Source organism: Malaclemys terrapin, chromosome 6, assembly GCF_027887155.1.
Source record: "Malaclemys terrapin pileata isolate rMalTer1 chromosome 6, rMalTer1.hap1, whole genome shotgun sequence".
Taxonomy (NCBI): Eukaryota; Metazoa; Chordata; order Testudines; family Emydidae; genus Malaclemys; species Malaclemys terrapin.
In genome coordinates this window covers 1,740,456-1,753,219 of record NC_071510.1, presented here as the reverse complement: position 1 = coordinate 1,753,219, position 12,764 = coordinate 1,740,456, and the positions used below count along the sequence as shown (strand labels likewise).

The 12,764-nt window shown below is 45.2% G+C and overlaps 1 protein-coding gene across 3 annotated transcripts in view; it reads left to right on the top strand.

Annotated features, from left to right (window-relative positions):
* Window positions 1-12,764, top strand: part of ELP1 (elongator acetyltransferase complex subunit 1) — a 105,587-nt gene that overhangs the window by 9,955 nt on the left and 82,868 nt on the right. For all 3 annotated transcript variants that reach the window (XM_054033207.1, XM_054033208.1, XM_054033209.1), the window contains 4 exons: window positions 4,861-4,942; window positions 8,118-8,198; window positions 8,590-8,675; window positions 11,989-12,088. In XM_054033207.1, coding sequence (XP_053889182.1) covers window positions 4,861-4,942; window positions 8,118-8,198; window positions 8,590-8,675; window positions 11,989-12,088 — 349 coding nt within the window. The remainder of the gene's footprint in view (window positions 1-4,860; window positions 4,943-8,117; window positions 8,199-8,589; window positions 8,676-11,988; window positions 12,089-12,764) is intronic.

Here is a 12,764-nt window from a genome sequence, read left to right as displayed (position 1 = left end):
TGTGTGCGATCTTGGGCAAGTTGCTTAAATTCACTAGGATCCTATCTACAATGACACTTCCTGAAGATGTGCTATTGTACTCCAACTGGTGCAGCTGCAAAGGAAGTAGTAGCGAAGGGGAGTTCCAGAGTAGGCAGGGCATGATCCTGGCAGCCAGTCTGTGCTGACACTTGAGGTATGTCTACACTACGAAATTAGGTCGATTTTATAGAAGTCGATCTTTAGAAATAGATTTTATACAGTCGATTGTGTCGACTTAAGTGCATTAAGTCGGCGGAGTGCGTCCTCAGTACCATGGCTAGCATCGACTCACAGAGCGGTGCACTGTGGGCAGCTATCTCACAGTTCCTGCAGTCTCTGCTGCCTATTGGAATTCTGGGCTAAGTTCCTAATGCCTGATGGGGCAAAAACATTGTCGTGGATGGTTTTGGATACATGTCGTCAGTCTCCCCTCCCTCCCTCCCTCTGTGAAAGCAACTGCAGACAATCATTTTGTGCCTTTTTTCCTGAGTTACCCGGGCAGACGCCATAGCACGGCAAGCATGGAGCCCGCTCAGCTCACCGCTGCTGTTTTGAGCATTGTAAACATCTTGCGCATTATACTGCAGTATGTGCAGAACCTGGCTAAGAGACGGCAGCATGAGGACGATTGTGAGGAGGACATGGACGCAGACGTTCCTGAAAGCATGGGATGTGGCAATTGGGACATCATGGCGGCAGTGAGGCAGGTTGATACAGTGGAATGTTGATTCTGGGCCCGGCAAACAAGCACAGACTGGTGGGACTGCATAGTGTTGCAGGTCTGCGAAACTTTCGCATGCGTAAGGGCCCATTCCTGGAACTCTGCGAGTTGCTCTCCCCCACCCTGAAGCGCAGGAATACCAAGATGAGCCTGCCCCAACAGTTGAGAAGCGAGTGGCAATAGCCCTGTGGAAGCTTGCAACACCTGACTGCTACTGGTCAGTCGGGAATCACTTTGGAGTGGGCAAATCTACTGTGGGGACTGCTGTGATTCAAGTAGCCAATGCAATGACTGACGTTCTGCTATCAAGGGTAGCGACTCTGGGAAATGTGCAGGTCATAGTGGATGGTTTTGCTGCAATGGAATTCCCTAACTGTGGTGGGGCGATAGACGGAACCCATATCCCTATCTTGGCACTGGACCACCTTGCCAACCAGTACATAAACTGCAAGGGGTACTTCTCAATGGTGCTGCAAGCGCTGATGGATCACAAGGGACATTTCACCGACATCAACGTGGGATGGCCGGGAAAGGTGCATGACGCTCGCATCTTAGGAACTCCTGGCTGTTTGAACAGCTGCAAGAAAGGACTTACTTCCCAGACCAGAAAATTACCGTTGGGGATGTTGAAATGCCAATAGTTATCCTTGGAGACCCAGCCTACCCCTTGCTCCCATGGCTCATGAAGCAGCCTGGACAGTAGTAAGGAGCAGTTCAACTATAGGCTGAGCAAGTGCAGAATGGTAGTAGAATGTGCCTTTGGATGTTTAAAACCTTGCTGGCGCTGTTTGCTGACTAGGTTAGATCTCAGCCAAACCAATATTCCCATTGTTATTGCTGTGTGCTCCATAATATCTGTGAGAATAAGGGGGAGACGTTTATGGCGGGGTGAGAGGTTGAGGCAAATTGCCCAGCGGCTGATTTTGAGCAGCCAGACACCAGGGCGATTAGAAGAGCACAGCTATGCACGCTGCGCATCAGAGAGGCTTTGAAAACCAGTTTCATGACTGATCAGGCTACCGTGTGACAGTTGTGTATGTTTCTCCTTGGTGCAAACCCGCCCTCTTTGTTGATTTTAATTCCCTGTAAGCCAACCACCTTCCCCCCTTCAATCACAGCTGGCAAAGGAAATAATGTCACTATTGTTTTGAAACCATGCATTCTTTATTAATTAAAAAAAAAGTGAGATAACTGACAAGGTAGCCCGGGTAGGGTGGGGGAGGAGGGAAGGACAAGGCCACATTGCTCATTGTTGCCACACTACAAATCAAAACTGTTTGAATAACAACCTTCTTTTGCTTGGGCCATCCTCTGGAGTGGAGTGGCTAGGTGCCCGGAGCCTCCCCCCCCGCGTTCTTGGGCATCTGGGTGAGGAGGTTATGGAACTTGGGGAGGAGGGCAGGCGGTTATACAGTGGATGCAGCGGCGGTCTGTGCTCTTGTTGGCTTTCCTGCAGCTCCACCAGACGCCTGAGCATGTCCATTTGCGCCCCCATTAGCCTCAGCATCGCATCCTGCCTCTTCTCATCGCAGTCACTTAATGCTTTCCTGGACTCTGCCACTGAATGCCTCCATGCATTCAGCTGTGCCCTATCAGTGCGGAAGGACTGCATGAGCTCGGAAAACATGTCATCGCGAGTGCGTCTTTTTCACCTTCTAATCTGCGATAACCTCAGGGATGGAGATGGTAGGGGGAGCATAGAAACATTTGCACCTGCGGGGGGGATAAAAAGGGAGAGTAAAATTTAAAATGATACATTTCTGAGAACAAAAGGGAGAGACTTTCACAATGAATCAAGCAATTCACAGCAGACAGCACATGTGCTTTAGGTACAAGGTCACATTTTGCCTTTTATATTGAGCGCCTGTCAGTATGGTGACACATCACACACGGCTGGGCAACAGTATTTGATTTCCAGGAAGCTATGGTAAGCCAAGTGGTACGCGGGGTTGGCTTCTTCCGCCTTCATAACATGGGGGAATGTTTTCAAACTGCAGCACCCTCCTTTCCCATAGCAAGCAATGCCTATTGGGTTTCACATTTAAAAGGAGGGACAGCGGTTTTCGGGTGGATGTGTAGCACACACCTCTCCCACCCCACCACATGGCTATTCTCTGGGATGATCCCTTCACCCCTTCCTCCACCGCATGGCTATTCTCAGGGATGAGCCCTTTTAGCCAAGTGCAAACAGCCCAGCATGAACGGGGTCCTTTTACTGTTACCTTACAAAAATTCCCCTATTTCAACCATGTGACCATGAATGATATCACTCTCCTGAGGCTGACACAGAAAGATATAGCCCGACTTGCTTGAATGCGACCAAAACCCAGGACCATTCGCTGCCATGCTTTGTGCTGCAAAGATTCCAGACTACTGGCTTGGCGTGGTAAAGTGTCCTACCGTTGAGAGATGAAATAAGGCAGCCCTCCCCAGAAACCTTCTGCACAGGCTTTCAGAGTACCTCCAGGAGAGCTTCATGGAAATGTCCCTGGAGGATTCCCGCTCCATCCCCAGACATGTTAACAGACTTTTCAATTAGCTGTACTGGCCATGAATGCATCCCAAGTCTTCAGGGCAAATCAAACATTAAACACTATTGCTTTTAAACCCTGTACTGTAGTTACAAATGTGCACTCACCAGAGGTGCCTTCTCCGCCTTCAGGGATCCCGCCTTGGGAGGGTATTGGCTCCAGGGTGATGAAAAGGTCCTGCCTGCCGGGGAGAACGGATTCACCGCTTGCCTGCTGCGCATTCTTCTCCTCCTCCTCTTCCTCATCCGCAAAATCCTCATCCGCAAAATCCTCCTCCCTGTTATGTGAGACTCCCCCCTTGCAGGTGTCCACGGACAGTGGTGGGGTAGCGGTAGGTATTCCCCCTAGAATGCCATGCAGCTGATCATAGAAGCGGCATGTATGGGGCTCTGACCCGGAGCGACCGTTTGCCTCCTTTGTCTTTTGGTAGGCTTGCCTGAGCTCCTTAACTTTCATGCGGCACTGCTGTGTGTCCCTGTTGTAGCCTCTGTCCATCATGCCCTGTGTGATTTTGGCATATATATTAGCATTTCTTCTTTTTGATTGGAGTTCTGCCTGCACAGATTCTTCTCCCCATACAGCAATCCGATCCAGTGTCTCCCGTTCGGTCCATACTGGAGCTCGTTTGCAATTCTGGGGGGACTGCATGGTCACCTGTGCTGCTGAGCTCACCACGCTGACCAAACAGGACATGAAATCCAAAATTTCCCTGGGCTTTTCCTGTGTACCTGGCTAGTGCATCGGAGTTGAAAGTGCTGTCCAGAGCGGTCACATTGGAGCACTCTGGGATAGCTCCTGGAGGTCAATACCATCCAATTGCGCCTGCACTACCCCAAATTCGACACAGCAAGGTCGATTTTAGCGCTACTCCCCTCGCAGGGGAGGAGTACAGAAGTCGATTTTAAGAGCCCTTTAGGTCGACGGAACTGGGTTGGTTGTGTAGATGCATTCATTATAAACTCGACCTAACCCCGTAGTGTAGACCAGGGCTTGGATAGCTGCTATTGCCATCTCAGCCAGCACTGTTCACATGTGGCATATTTTGCAAATGTCACTCAGACTAAAAAAAATCAAGCTTAGTCTGAAGACTGCGTAAAGTATTGTCATTTAGTGTATGAAAGATCATGTCCTATAGTATGTATTAACAACTTGTCTAATGAGTCAGACATGACACTTTCTGGCATGAACACTAGGGTCAGAGTTAAGGTTTAGCTTCTAATCTTAGATGTCTTGGCTTTACAAATTGATTTCTCAGGTTTAACGTTGTTTTAATGCTTACTGTTTTTGCTTGGAATATATTTTGGTGTCTTGCAATTCACTGTGTGTGTACTGAGACTCCTTGTGTATAAGACTGAGTCATTTTGCAGGTATCTGGAGTTTCCCTTCTCTTCACCAAAAGGGATTGTGGCCTGTTACCAGAGCACAGCTCTAGCAATCGTGAGCAGCCACAGCTGGTGCAATTGTCATCTCCCCCAGCTCCTTGTAAATCGGAACAATACATCGGAGAGACACTCAGCCTTTCTTGCTGTGTATATGTAGCACCTGTACATACCCAAATACCTCACACTGGTCATTGCTTTCTTACAGCTTGAATGTGTTGGGAGTGTGGACAGTGGTCTGACCACCATGAGCTGGAGTCCTGACCAGGAACTTGTCCTGCTGGTTACAGGTACAGATTATAGTCTGTCTGTAAACTCTGTTGAGCAAATACAAGATAGTTTAGTACAGCCTTGCATCAGTTTTCATAGGGCCAAATTCTGCCCCCTTTGTTCACCCTGAACTATGTTTGCGTAATCCAGTTACCTGGCCCTGAACAATTATGACACACACATGTTCTGGTTCAGCAGCTTTACAGATCTCTCTCAAGGAAATAAAATCTGGTGCTGCATTCAAAAAAGCTGCGATAGTTGTGTTAAATTCCTAGTGACATTCTTCATAGCAGAAATTGCTTGTAATCCTTTGTATTAGAAGCAACAGCAAAGGAGAGTCATAAAGCTGAAGGCCAGAAGGGATCACCAGATCTAGTTTGTCCTCCTATGTAGCACAGGCCATTAACATCATCCAGCACCCACACACAAAAATCTGACAACTGAAATTAGTCTCCTGAGGGCTGTAATACATTGGTCTAAACTAGGGCTCTCAAGCAATTAAAAAAATTAATTGCAATTAATCATGTGATTAAAAAAAATTAATCGCGATAAATTGCACTGTTAAATAATAATAGAATACCATTTACTTAAATATTTGTGCATGTTTTCTACATTTTCAAATACATTGATTTCAATTAACACAGAATACAAAGTGCACAGTGCTCACTTTATATTTATTTTTATTACAAGTATTTGTACTGTAAAAAAACCAAAAGAAATAGTATTTTTCAATGCACTACAGTACTTAGGTGAAATCTCTTTATCATGATAGTTGAACTTACAAATGTAGAATTATGTACAACCCCCCCTCCCCCGCATTCAAAAATAAAACAATGTAAAATTGTAGAGCCTGCAAGTCCACTCAGTCTTACTTCAGCCAAACAAGTTTGTTTACATTTGCAGGAGATAATGCTGCCTGCTTTTTGTTTACAATGTCACCTGAAAATGAGAACAGGCGTTGTAACCGGCGTCGCAAGATATTTACGTGCCAGATGTGCTAAAGATTCATATGTCCCTTCATGCTTCAACCGCCATTGCAGGGGACATACGTCCATGCTGATGATGGGTTCTGCTCAATAACAATCCAAAGCAGTATGGACTGACGCATGTTCATTGTCATTATCTGAGTCAGATGCCACCAGCAGAAGGTTAATTTTCTTTTTTGGTGGTTCAGGTTGTGTAGTTACCACATCGGAGTGTTGCATGCTTTCAGAAGTCTTAAAAGAGCTCCACACCTCATCCCTCTCAGATTTTGGAAGGCACTTCAGATTCTTAAACCTTGGGTCGAGTGCTGTAGTTACTTTAGAAATCTCACACTGGTATCTTCTTTGCGTTTTGTCAAATCTGCAGTGAAAGTGTTCTTAAATGAACATGTGCTGGGTCATGCTATAACATGAAATATATGGCAGAATGTGGGTAAAATAGCTGGGGACATACAATTCTTCCCCAAGGAGTTCAGTCACAAATTTAATTAACATATTATTTTTGTAATGAGCGTCGTCAGCATGGAAGCTTGTCCTCTGGAATGATAACCAAAGCATTAAGAGTCATACGAATGTTTAGCATATCTTGTAGGTAAATACCTTGCAATGCTAGCTACAAAAGTGCTATGCAAATCATAGACTATCAAGGTTGGAAGGGACCTCAGGAGGTCATCTAGTCCCACCCCCTGCTCAAAGCAGGACCAATCCCCAGATAGATTTTTGCCCCAGATCCCTAAATGGCCCCCTCAAGGATTGAACTCACAACCCTGGGTTTAGCAGGCCAATGCTCAAACCACTGAGCTATCCCTCCTCCTGTTCTCACTTTCAGGTAACACTGTAAATAAGAAGAGGGCAGCAGTATCTCCTGTCAATGTAAACAAACTTGTTTGTCTGAGTGATCGGCTGAACAAGAAGTAAGACTGAGTGGACTTGTAGGCTCTAAAGTTTTACATTGTTTTGGTTTTGAGTGCAGTTATGTAACAAAAAAAAATTCTAAATGTGTAAGTTGCACCTTGAGGTGAATTGAAAAATACTATTTCCTTATCATTTTTACAGTACCAATATTTGTAATAAAAATATGCACTTTGATTTCAATTACAATACAGAATATAATATACATGAAAATGTAGAAAAACATCCAAAATATTTAATACATTTCAATTGGTATTCTATTGTTTAAGAGTGCGATTAAAACTGCGATTAATTTTTTTGAGTTAATTGCGTGAGTTAACTGCCATTAATCAACAGCCCTAGTCTAAACTATTGTGTTCCACAGACAGAACAGGAGGGCCTGAGGTGCCCCGGTGCCCAAGGTCCCTGGAATGGCAGGGAATTGATTAGTGACATACACCAAGATAACCCTGGCAAGTGACCCCCGTTATTGTGCAGCGTGCTTACTGGCCTTGACCCCAGAAGTGGCTGCATTGCAGTGGTGCTGTACATATGAAGACCCAATCCTACAAGGTGCTAAACATTACCTGTAAAGCACTAAATGTCCTCAACTCCAACTAGTTTGAGTAGTAGCATTGTGTTCTTTGTAAAATACTTATAGCACCTGTTCTCCCATAGGAAGTTATCGTGACTGTATTTACCGTTATTAACTTTGATTGCTTTGGCATCAAGTGCTGTATACAAAATGCTACACATGTCTGCAGGACAGACGTGCAATGCAGTGCAACTTAATTTCTGTGTTGTCTTTGATACAAATTACATTCAGAATACTTACAGCACTAAACCAAAGCAGCTGCAGCGTTAACATTCCATATGCTGCTTGCTTTTCTTGGTAATGGATAGGACTCATTAAAAAGATAACCATGACTTCATGCGGAGGTGAAATAACACTGAGATTTTACAATTGTAATTGTAGAGGTAAGAAATGTTGTGTTTTTCACTAGATTTTTTTTGGATGTTACTGCATTGAATTTGTGGTTTTGCTTTAAGACCTTCTCTACTTATAGGAACTAGTGTCAACTTAAAATCTAGTCAGTTTCAAAGTTGAATTCGAAGTAGTGTTCAAGAACTGCTTGCCTCTGAGTCTCCCTGCCAATTTTTATGGCTTTACAATCATATTTTCTTGTTGGGAGTGATTTTTTTTTTTCCCCCTCTGCTTTTGCTATGTGACAAACAGGGAAGCTGAATTCAACCTTCTCTCTGGCACTGGAGAATACCACACATGTAATTTTTAATCCTGGCTCGTATGTTTACCATGCAGGTCAGCAAACTCTTATAATGATGACAAAGGACTTTGAACCAATTACTGAAAGGGAGATCCATCAGGATGACTTTGGGGAAGGTGAGTTGTTACAGTGACACAGACACTCAAAAGTATTTCATTGTTATCTCATAAAAATGAAAGAAATGAACAAACAAACCTGCGTGAACTCTGCCCAGGAGGCAGCAGGATACTACTGTCAGGTTAGTAAATTGCAGCTGAGTGAAATATTTTCTTGGCAGCAGAGGCTCTAAATGTGTCAAACCTGCTGCAAAGTTACCCAGCTGCTGCAGTGCTGTTAGCCACATGTATCACTAGGAAATGCATCCCACAGAATAGCTCTAAGAGCTTGTCCTGTAAAAGCCTGCACAATAGGCTATGAAGGCAATGCTGCCTTGGGGTTCTATTTGTCTGTCAAACTGCATGGTGTCATTTTGTAAGTCTTCAGATATTGTAATTGTCTCTCCTGTAGGAAAGTTCATCACTGTTGGTTGGGGTAAAAAGGAGACACAGTTCCATGGATCAGAGGGCAAACAGGCAGCTCATCGCAAGCAAATGGTACTGCACTGACATATGAGATCTCCATGCTGCCCAGATGGGACAGCTATACAGAGAGAGCTATTGTCTTTCCCTCCATGCTATGCAGAGAGATGACGCTCACACGCTCCTGCTTCTTCCCTGGCATTCTGTCCCAATTTCTACCCATTTCTTTATCACCTAATTTGTTCACTGTTCACTTGATTTAAGTCAAATACTTTGCCCCTCTCTCTACTTCAGTAATGCAGTGTTGAATGCCTGTAATGCTCACTTAGCACTTGACAGGTTAGGACTGGTTTTCAAACACAATAGGCAGCAGTTCAGCTTGCCCAATGCTTCCCGTTATAAGACCCTGTTTTCAGTTGCTTCTATCTTTCCCAGACTTTAACTGTTTGCATGGAAACTTCCATGCCAGGTGTGTGCCACAGGATTTTTTTTTTTAAAGTTTCACCTAAAAAGGTTCAGTTGTTTTTCTGAGAGCGAGATTGGGGAAGAGTATTTTGTTTTACCCAAGTTTTTAAAAAGTACTTAATGCTGTTTCATTGACAAACTATAGCACCCCCAAACTTTGGGGAACAAACTTGAAATTTGGCAAGTCATTTGTGTCAGGGATGTGCCTTTTGCTGTTTCCATGAAAATTCACCAACATTGGTCAAGTTACAAGCCTTCAGGAAATCTTATTTCACACTTGTTAAAATGCAATGGCTAAATTCTCTGAAGATCCTGTTTGCTTTGAGCATCCTCTATCCCCTCATAGCTCCTGCATGGCAGCTGGACTGCACATACACCATCCCAGGCTGCAGGGGCTGAGCAGGACTTTCCCTACAGTTGCTGTCCCTGGCTGAATGGGGTTGCTGTGGCACCAGAGCTGAGAGCAGGGATATTGTATCCTGTGCGTTCAGTGACCCTTTGCTGGGGCCCAGGGAGTGTGGAGGAGGAAGCAACCTGACTTGAGCGCAGAGGGACAAGAGCTGGGTGGGGAGGGGGTAGATTGGGACAAGAAGCCAATGCGAGGATGGGGAGGTGGGGAAGACTGACATAGGACAAGGAGTTGGGAGTGTCTTAAACTGGCTGGGCAAGGAGACTGAGACAAGGTGCCTGGGAGAATAGACTGGAGCTAGTGTGAGGGGAAGTCTGCGACTGGTTTGAGGTGCCCCCAGGGGGAGGTGAGGGCTGGCTGGGCAAGGAGACTGGGCCTGGAATGTGGAACATGGGGAGCAGTGGACTAGGACTGGGACTAGGAGACAAATTGGGACAGATTGGAGAATACAGAGCAGGAAGGGGGTCAGGCTTTGGGGGAAATGGGCAGAAAGGACTTTGCCCACTAGAGAGCATGCTCCGCTCCTGAGCCCGGAATGGAGCCCAGGGTCCCTGAGTCTCATCATTTCTCTGTTGTCGGCAAATATCTGTGAAACCCACTGGCAAAGTGTCTCATCCCCCTCTAGTGGCTGGTCCCAGTGGAGGATGACAACCTACTACAGTAGAAGCTCAGAGTTACGAGCACCTCGGGAATGGAGGTTATTGGTAACTCTGAAATGTCCGTAACTCTGAACAAAAGTTTATGGTTGTTCTTTCAAGAGTTTACCACTGAACATTAACTTAATACAGCTTTGAAAGTTTATTATGCAGAAGAAAAATGCTGCTTTCCCTTTATTTTTTTATTAGTTTATATTTAACACAGTACTGTACTGTATTTGCTGTGTGTGTGTGTCTGCTGCTGTCTGATTGCGTACTTCTGGTTCCAAATGAGGTGTGTGATTGACTGGTCAGTTCGTAACTCTGGTGTTCATAACTCTGAGGTTGTACTCTACTGCTAAGAGTTACTCAGCTTACGTGGCAGAGGTCTGTGCTGTGGGTCTATGGTTCCAGCCCTGCTGATGGCCTGTGTGAGTGTCAAATTCAGTGCGATGTCACATGGTGGAATTTTTTTTTTCCATTTACTTTTTTAAATACTAGGAAATAACACATACAAAACTAAGTTAAAGAAACATTAAGATGGCAAAGCACTCAAAAGTGATGAAAAGCCAGAATGAAGGATACCTGTACAGCCTTAACTCTGCTCCCTTGTGTGTCTACATTATGATACTGTCTTTAATTACATGATCACATACAGGTTTTTCCACAGGACCCCTGCCTTGTTCAGCGTACAGGATGGACAGTGGTGACTTAATGAGAGCTAGTCAATATTTTATTTTAGCCACATAATTCAATGTGTGTCCCAGGCCTTTTTTTTTTTCACACAGTTTGAACTCTGCTATGAAGATAGAATTCTGAATTTCCTCCTGGGCTCTTCTTTGGCACTTCATCACCAAAGGGAGTGCTTCCCAAACATTAACAAATGTATCTTCACAGCACCCCTGTGAGATGTGCAGTGTTATTGGCAATTGAGGCGCAGATTAAAGCCAAAATATTCAAAAGATTCCACTAATTTTGGATACCCAGTTTGAGACACTTGGGGCATGACTTTTCAGCATACATACTATTGTATAGTGCTTCATATGTTCACAGCACAGCTCCCGTTGACCTAAGTAGCAGCTGTGAGTGCTCAGCACTTCTGCAGATCAGACCCAGGGTCTGAAGTTCAGGGTCCCAGAAAATGAGGAGCACACAGTTAGTGATTGATCACCTCTTAATGTTTTGGTGTCAGTGCCTTGCCCGGCATTGCACAAGAACCCTGTGGCAGAGGGAGGGATAGAATCCTCTTCTCTAGAGTGGCATTCAACTGTTCTAACCAGAAGACCAGCCTTTCTCTTTTTGCAGTTCCCTGCCTCGTTCTCTGCACACCTTCAAACTTCTGCAGCCCGTCAGACAGGGTCCCACAGACAACAGCCCCCTTCACTACACAGCCCTGGTTCATCCCTAGAGCACAGTCTGTCCTGTGCACTGAAAAAGTGAGGAGAGCTGTGGCTAAAATGGATGAGATTGTCATTAAAGGCTGTATCATAATGCAGGCGCACAAGGGGGGCAAATTAAGGTTGCATGGACAGTCTTCAGATGCATCTGAAGAAGTGGGTTTTTTACCCACGAAAGCTTATGCCCAAATAAATCTTAGTCTTTAAGGTGCCACCAGACTCCTTGTTGTTTTTTTTGCGGATACAGACTAACACGGCTACCCCCTGAGTCTTATTACTGGCATTTCCTAACTGTTGGGTGCTTAACTTTGCCACCTTAACATTCTTTTAACACCTGTTTTTGTTGTTGTGGATGTAATAAACTACATAATGGACTTGCAAAGGGCAGGGGCAGCCAATAGCTTTCTGTAGCCAAAGGCCATTCCAGCAGCAGACATTTCAGACTTGCTCCTGATCCTTTGGTTTTTCTTGTATAACTTCAGGAAGTGCCACCTGCTTCATCCTCTGATGATGGCCGACCCCGAGTCACCTGGAGAGGAGATGGGCAATTTGTAGCAGTGAGCGCTATTTGTCCACAGACAGGTATGGGATTAACTGATCTAGAAAACCTGCCCAGCCCCAAATTGATGTATTTACCTGTGCTGGTGTGGGAGGCTGCTATCAGTTTATCAAGATGGCAATGCCGCCATACTTTGTCATATTTAGTAACTGGCAATTAAAGAAAAAGGCTGAAGGTTTTTCCTTCTATTTTGGGCCTGGTTTTCAGTATAGATGGGTCTGAGTCAAACTCTGGACCTAAAACGCCCCCCCCGTGCAGGGAAACAGGCCCAGATTCTGACTTCACAGCTCTGCTCTTTCTCACTTTCCATTGACCTAATTGTCTGTCTCAGGCGCGTATTCAGAGATTAGCCAAGGTCAGAAATGGTGTGATGGCTGTTCCACAAGAGGGGGGGTAGTTTCTGCTGCATCCTGGAAAGCAAAGCAGTGGCTAGAATTGCTGGTGTGTTTTATTTCTCCCTCTCACTCCTCCCTGTCACAGGCTAGGAGCAAACTTTTGAAACCAGGCTCTTCTGAAAGCAAACCTTCCCAAACTGCTCCTCTTGCCCATCAGAAACACCCAGTTTATGTGGCTTTTGGCTTGGTTTGCAAACATATTGGGGAGTATCACTACTGGCTATCACTAACTGATACTTCACTTGTTTGGATCAAAACCTCGGGTGCTGGGTTCTGGCTGCTAACTCTGAGTTACAGCTATGTC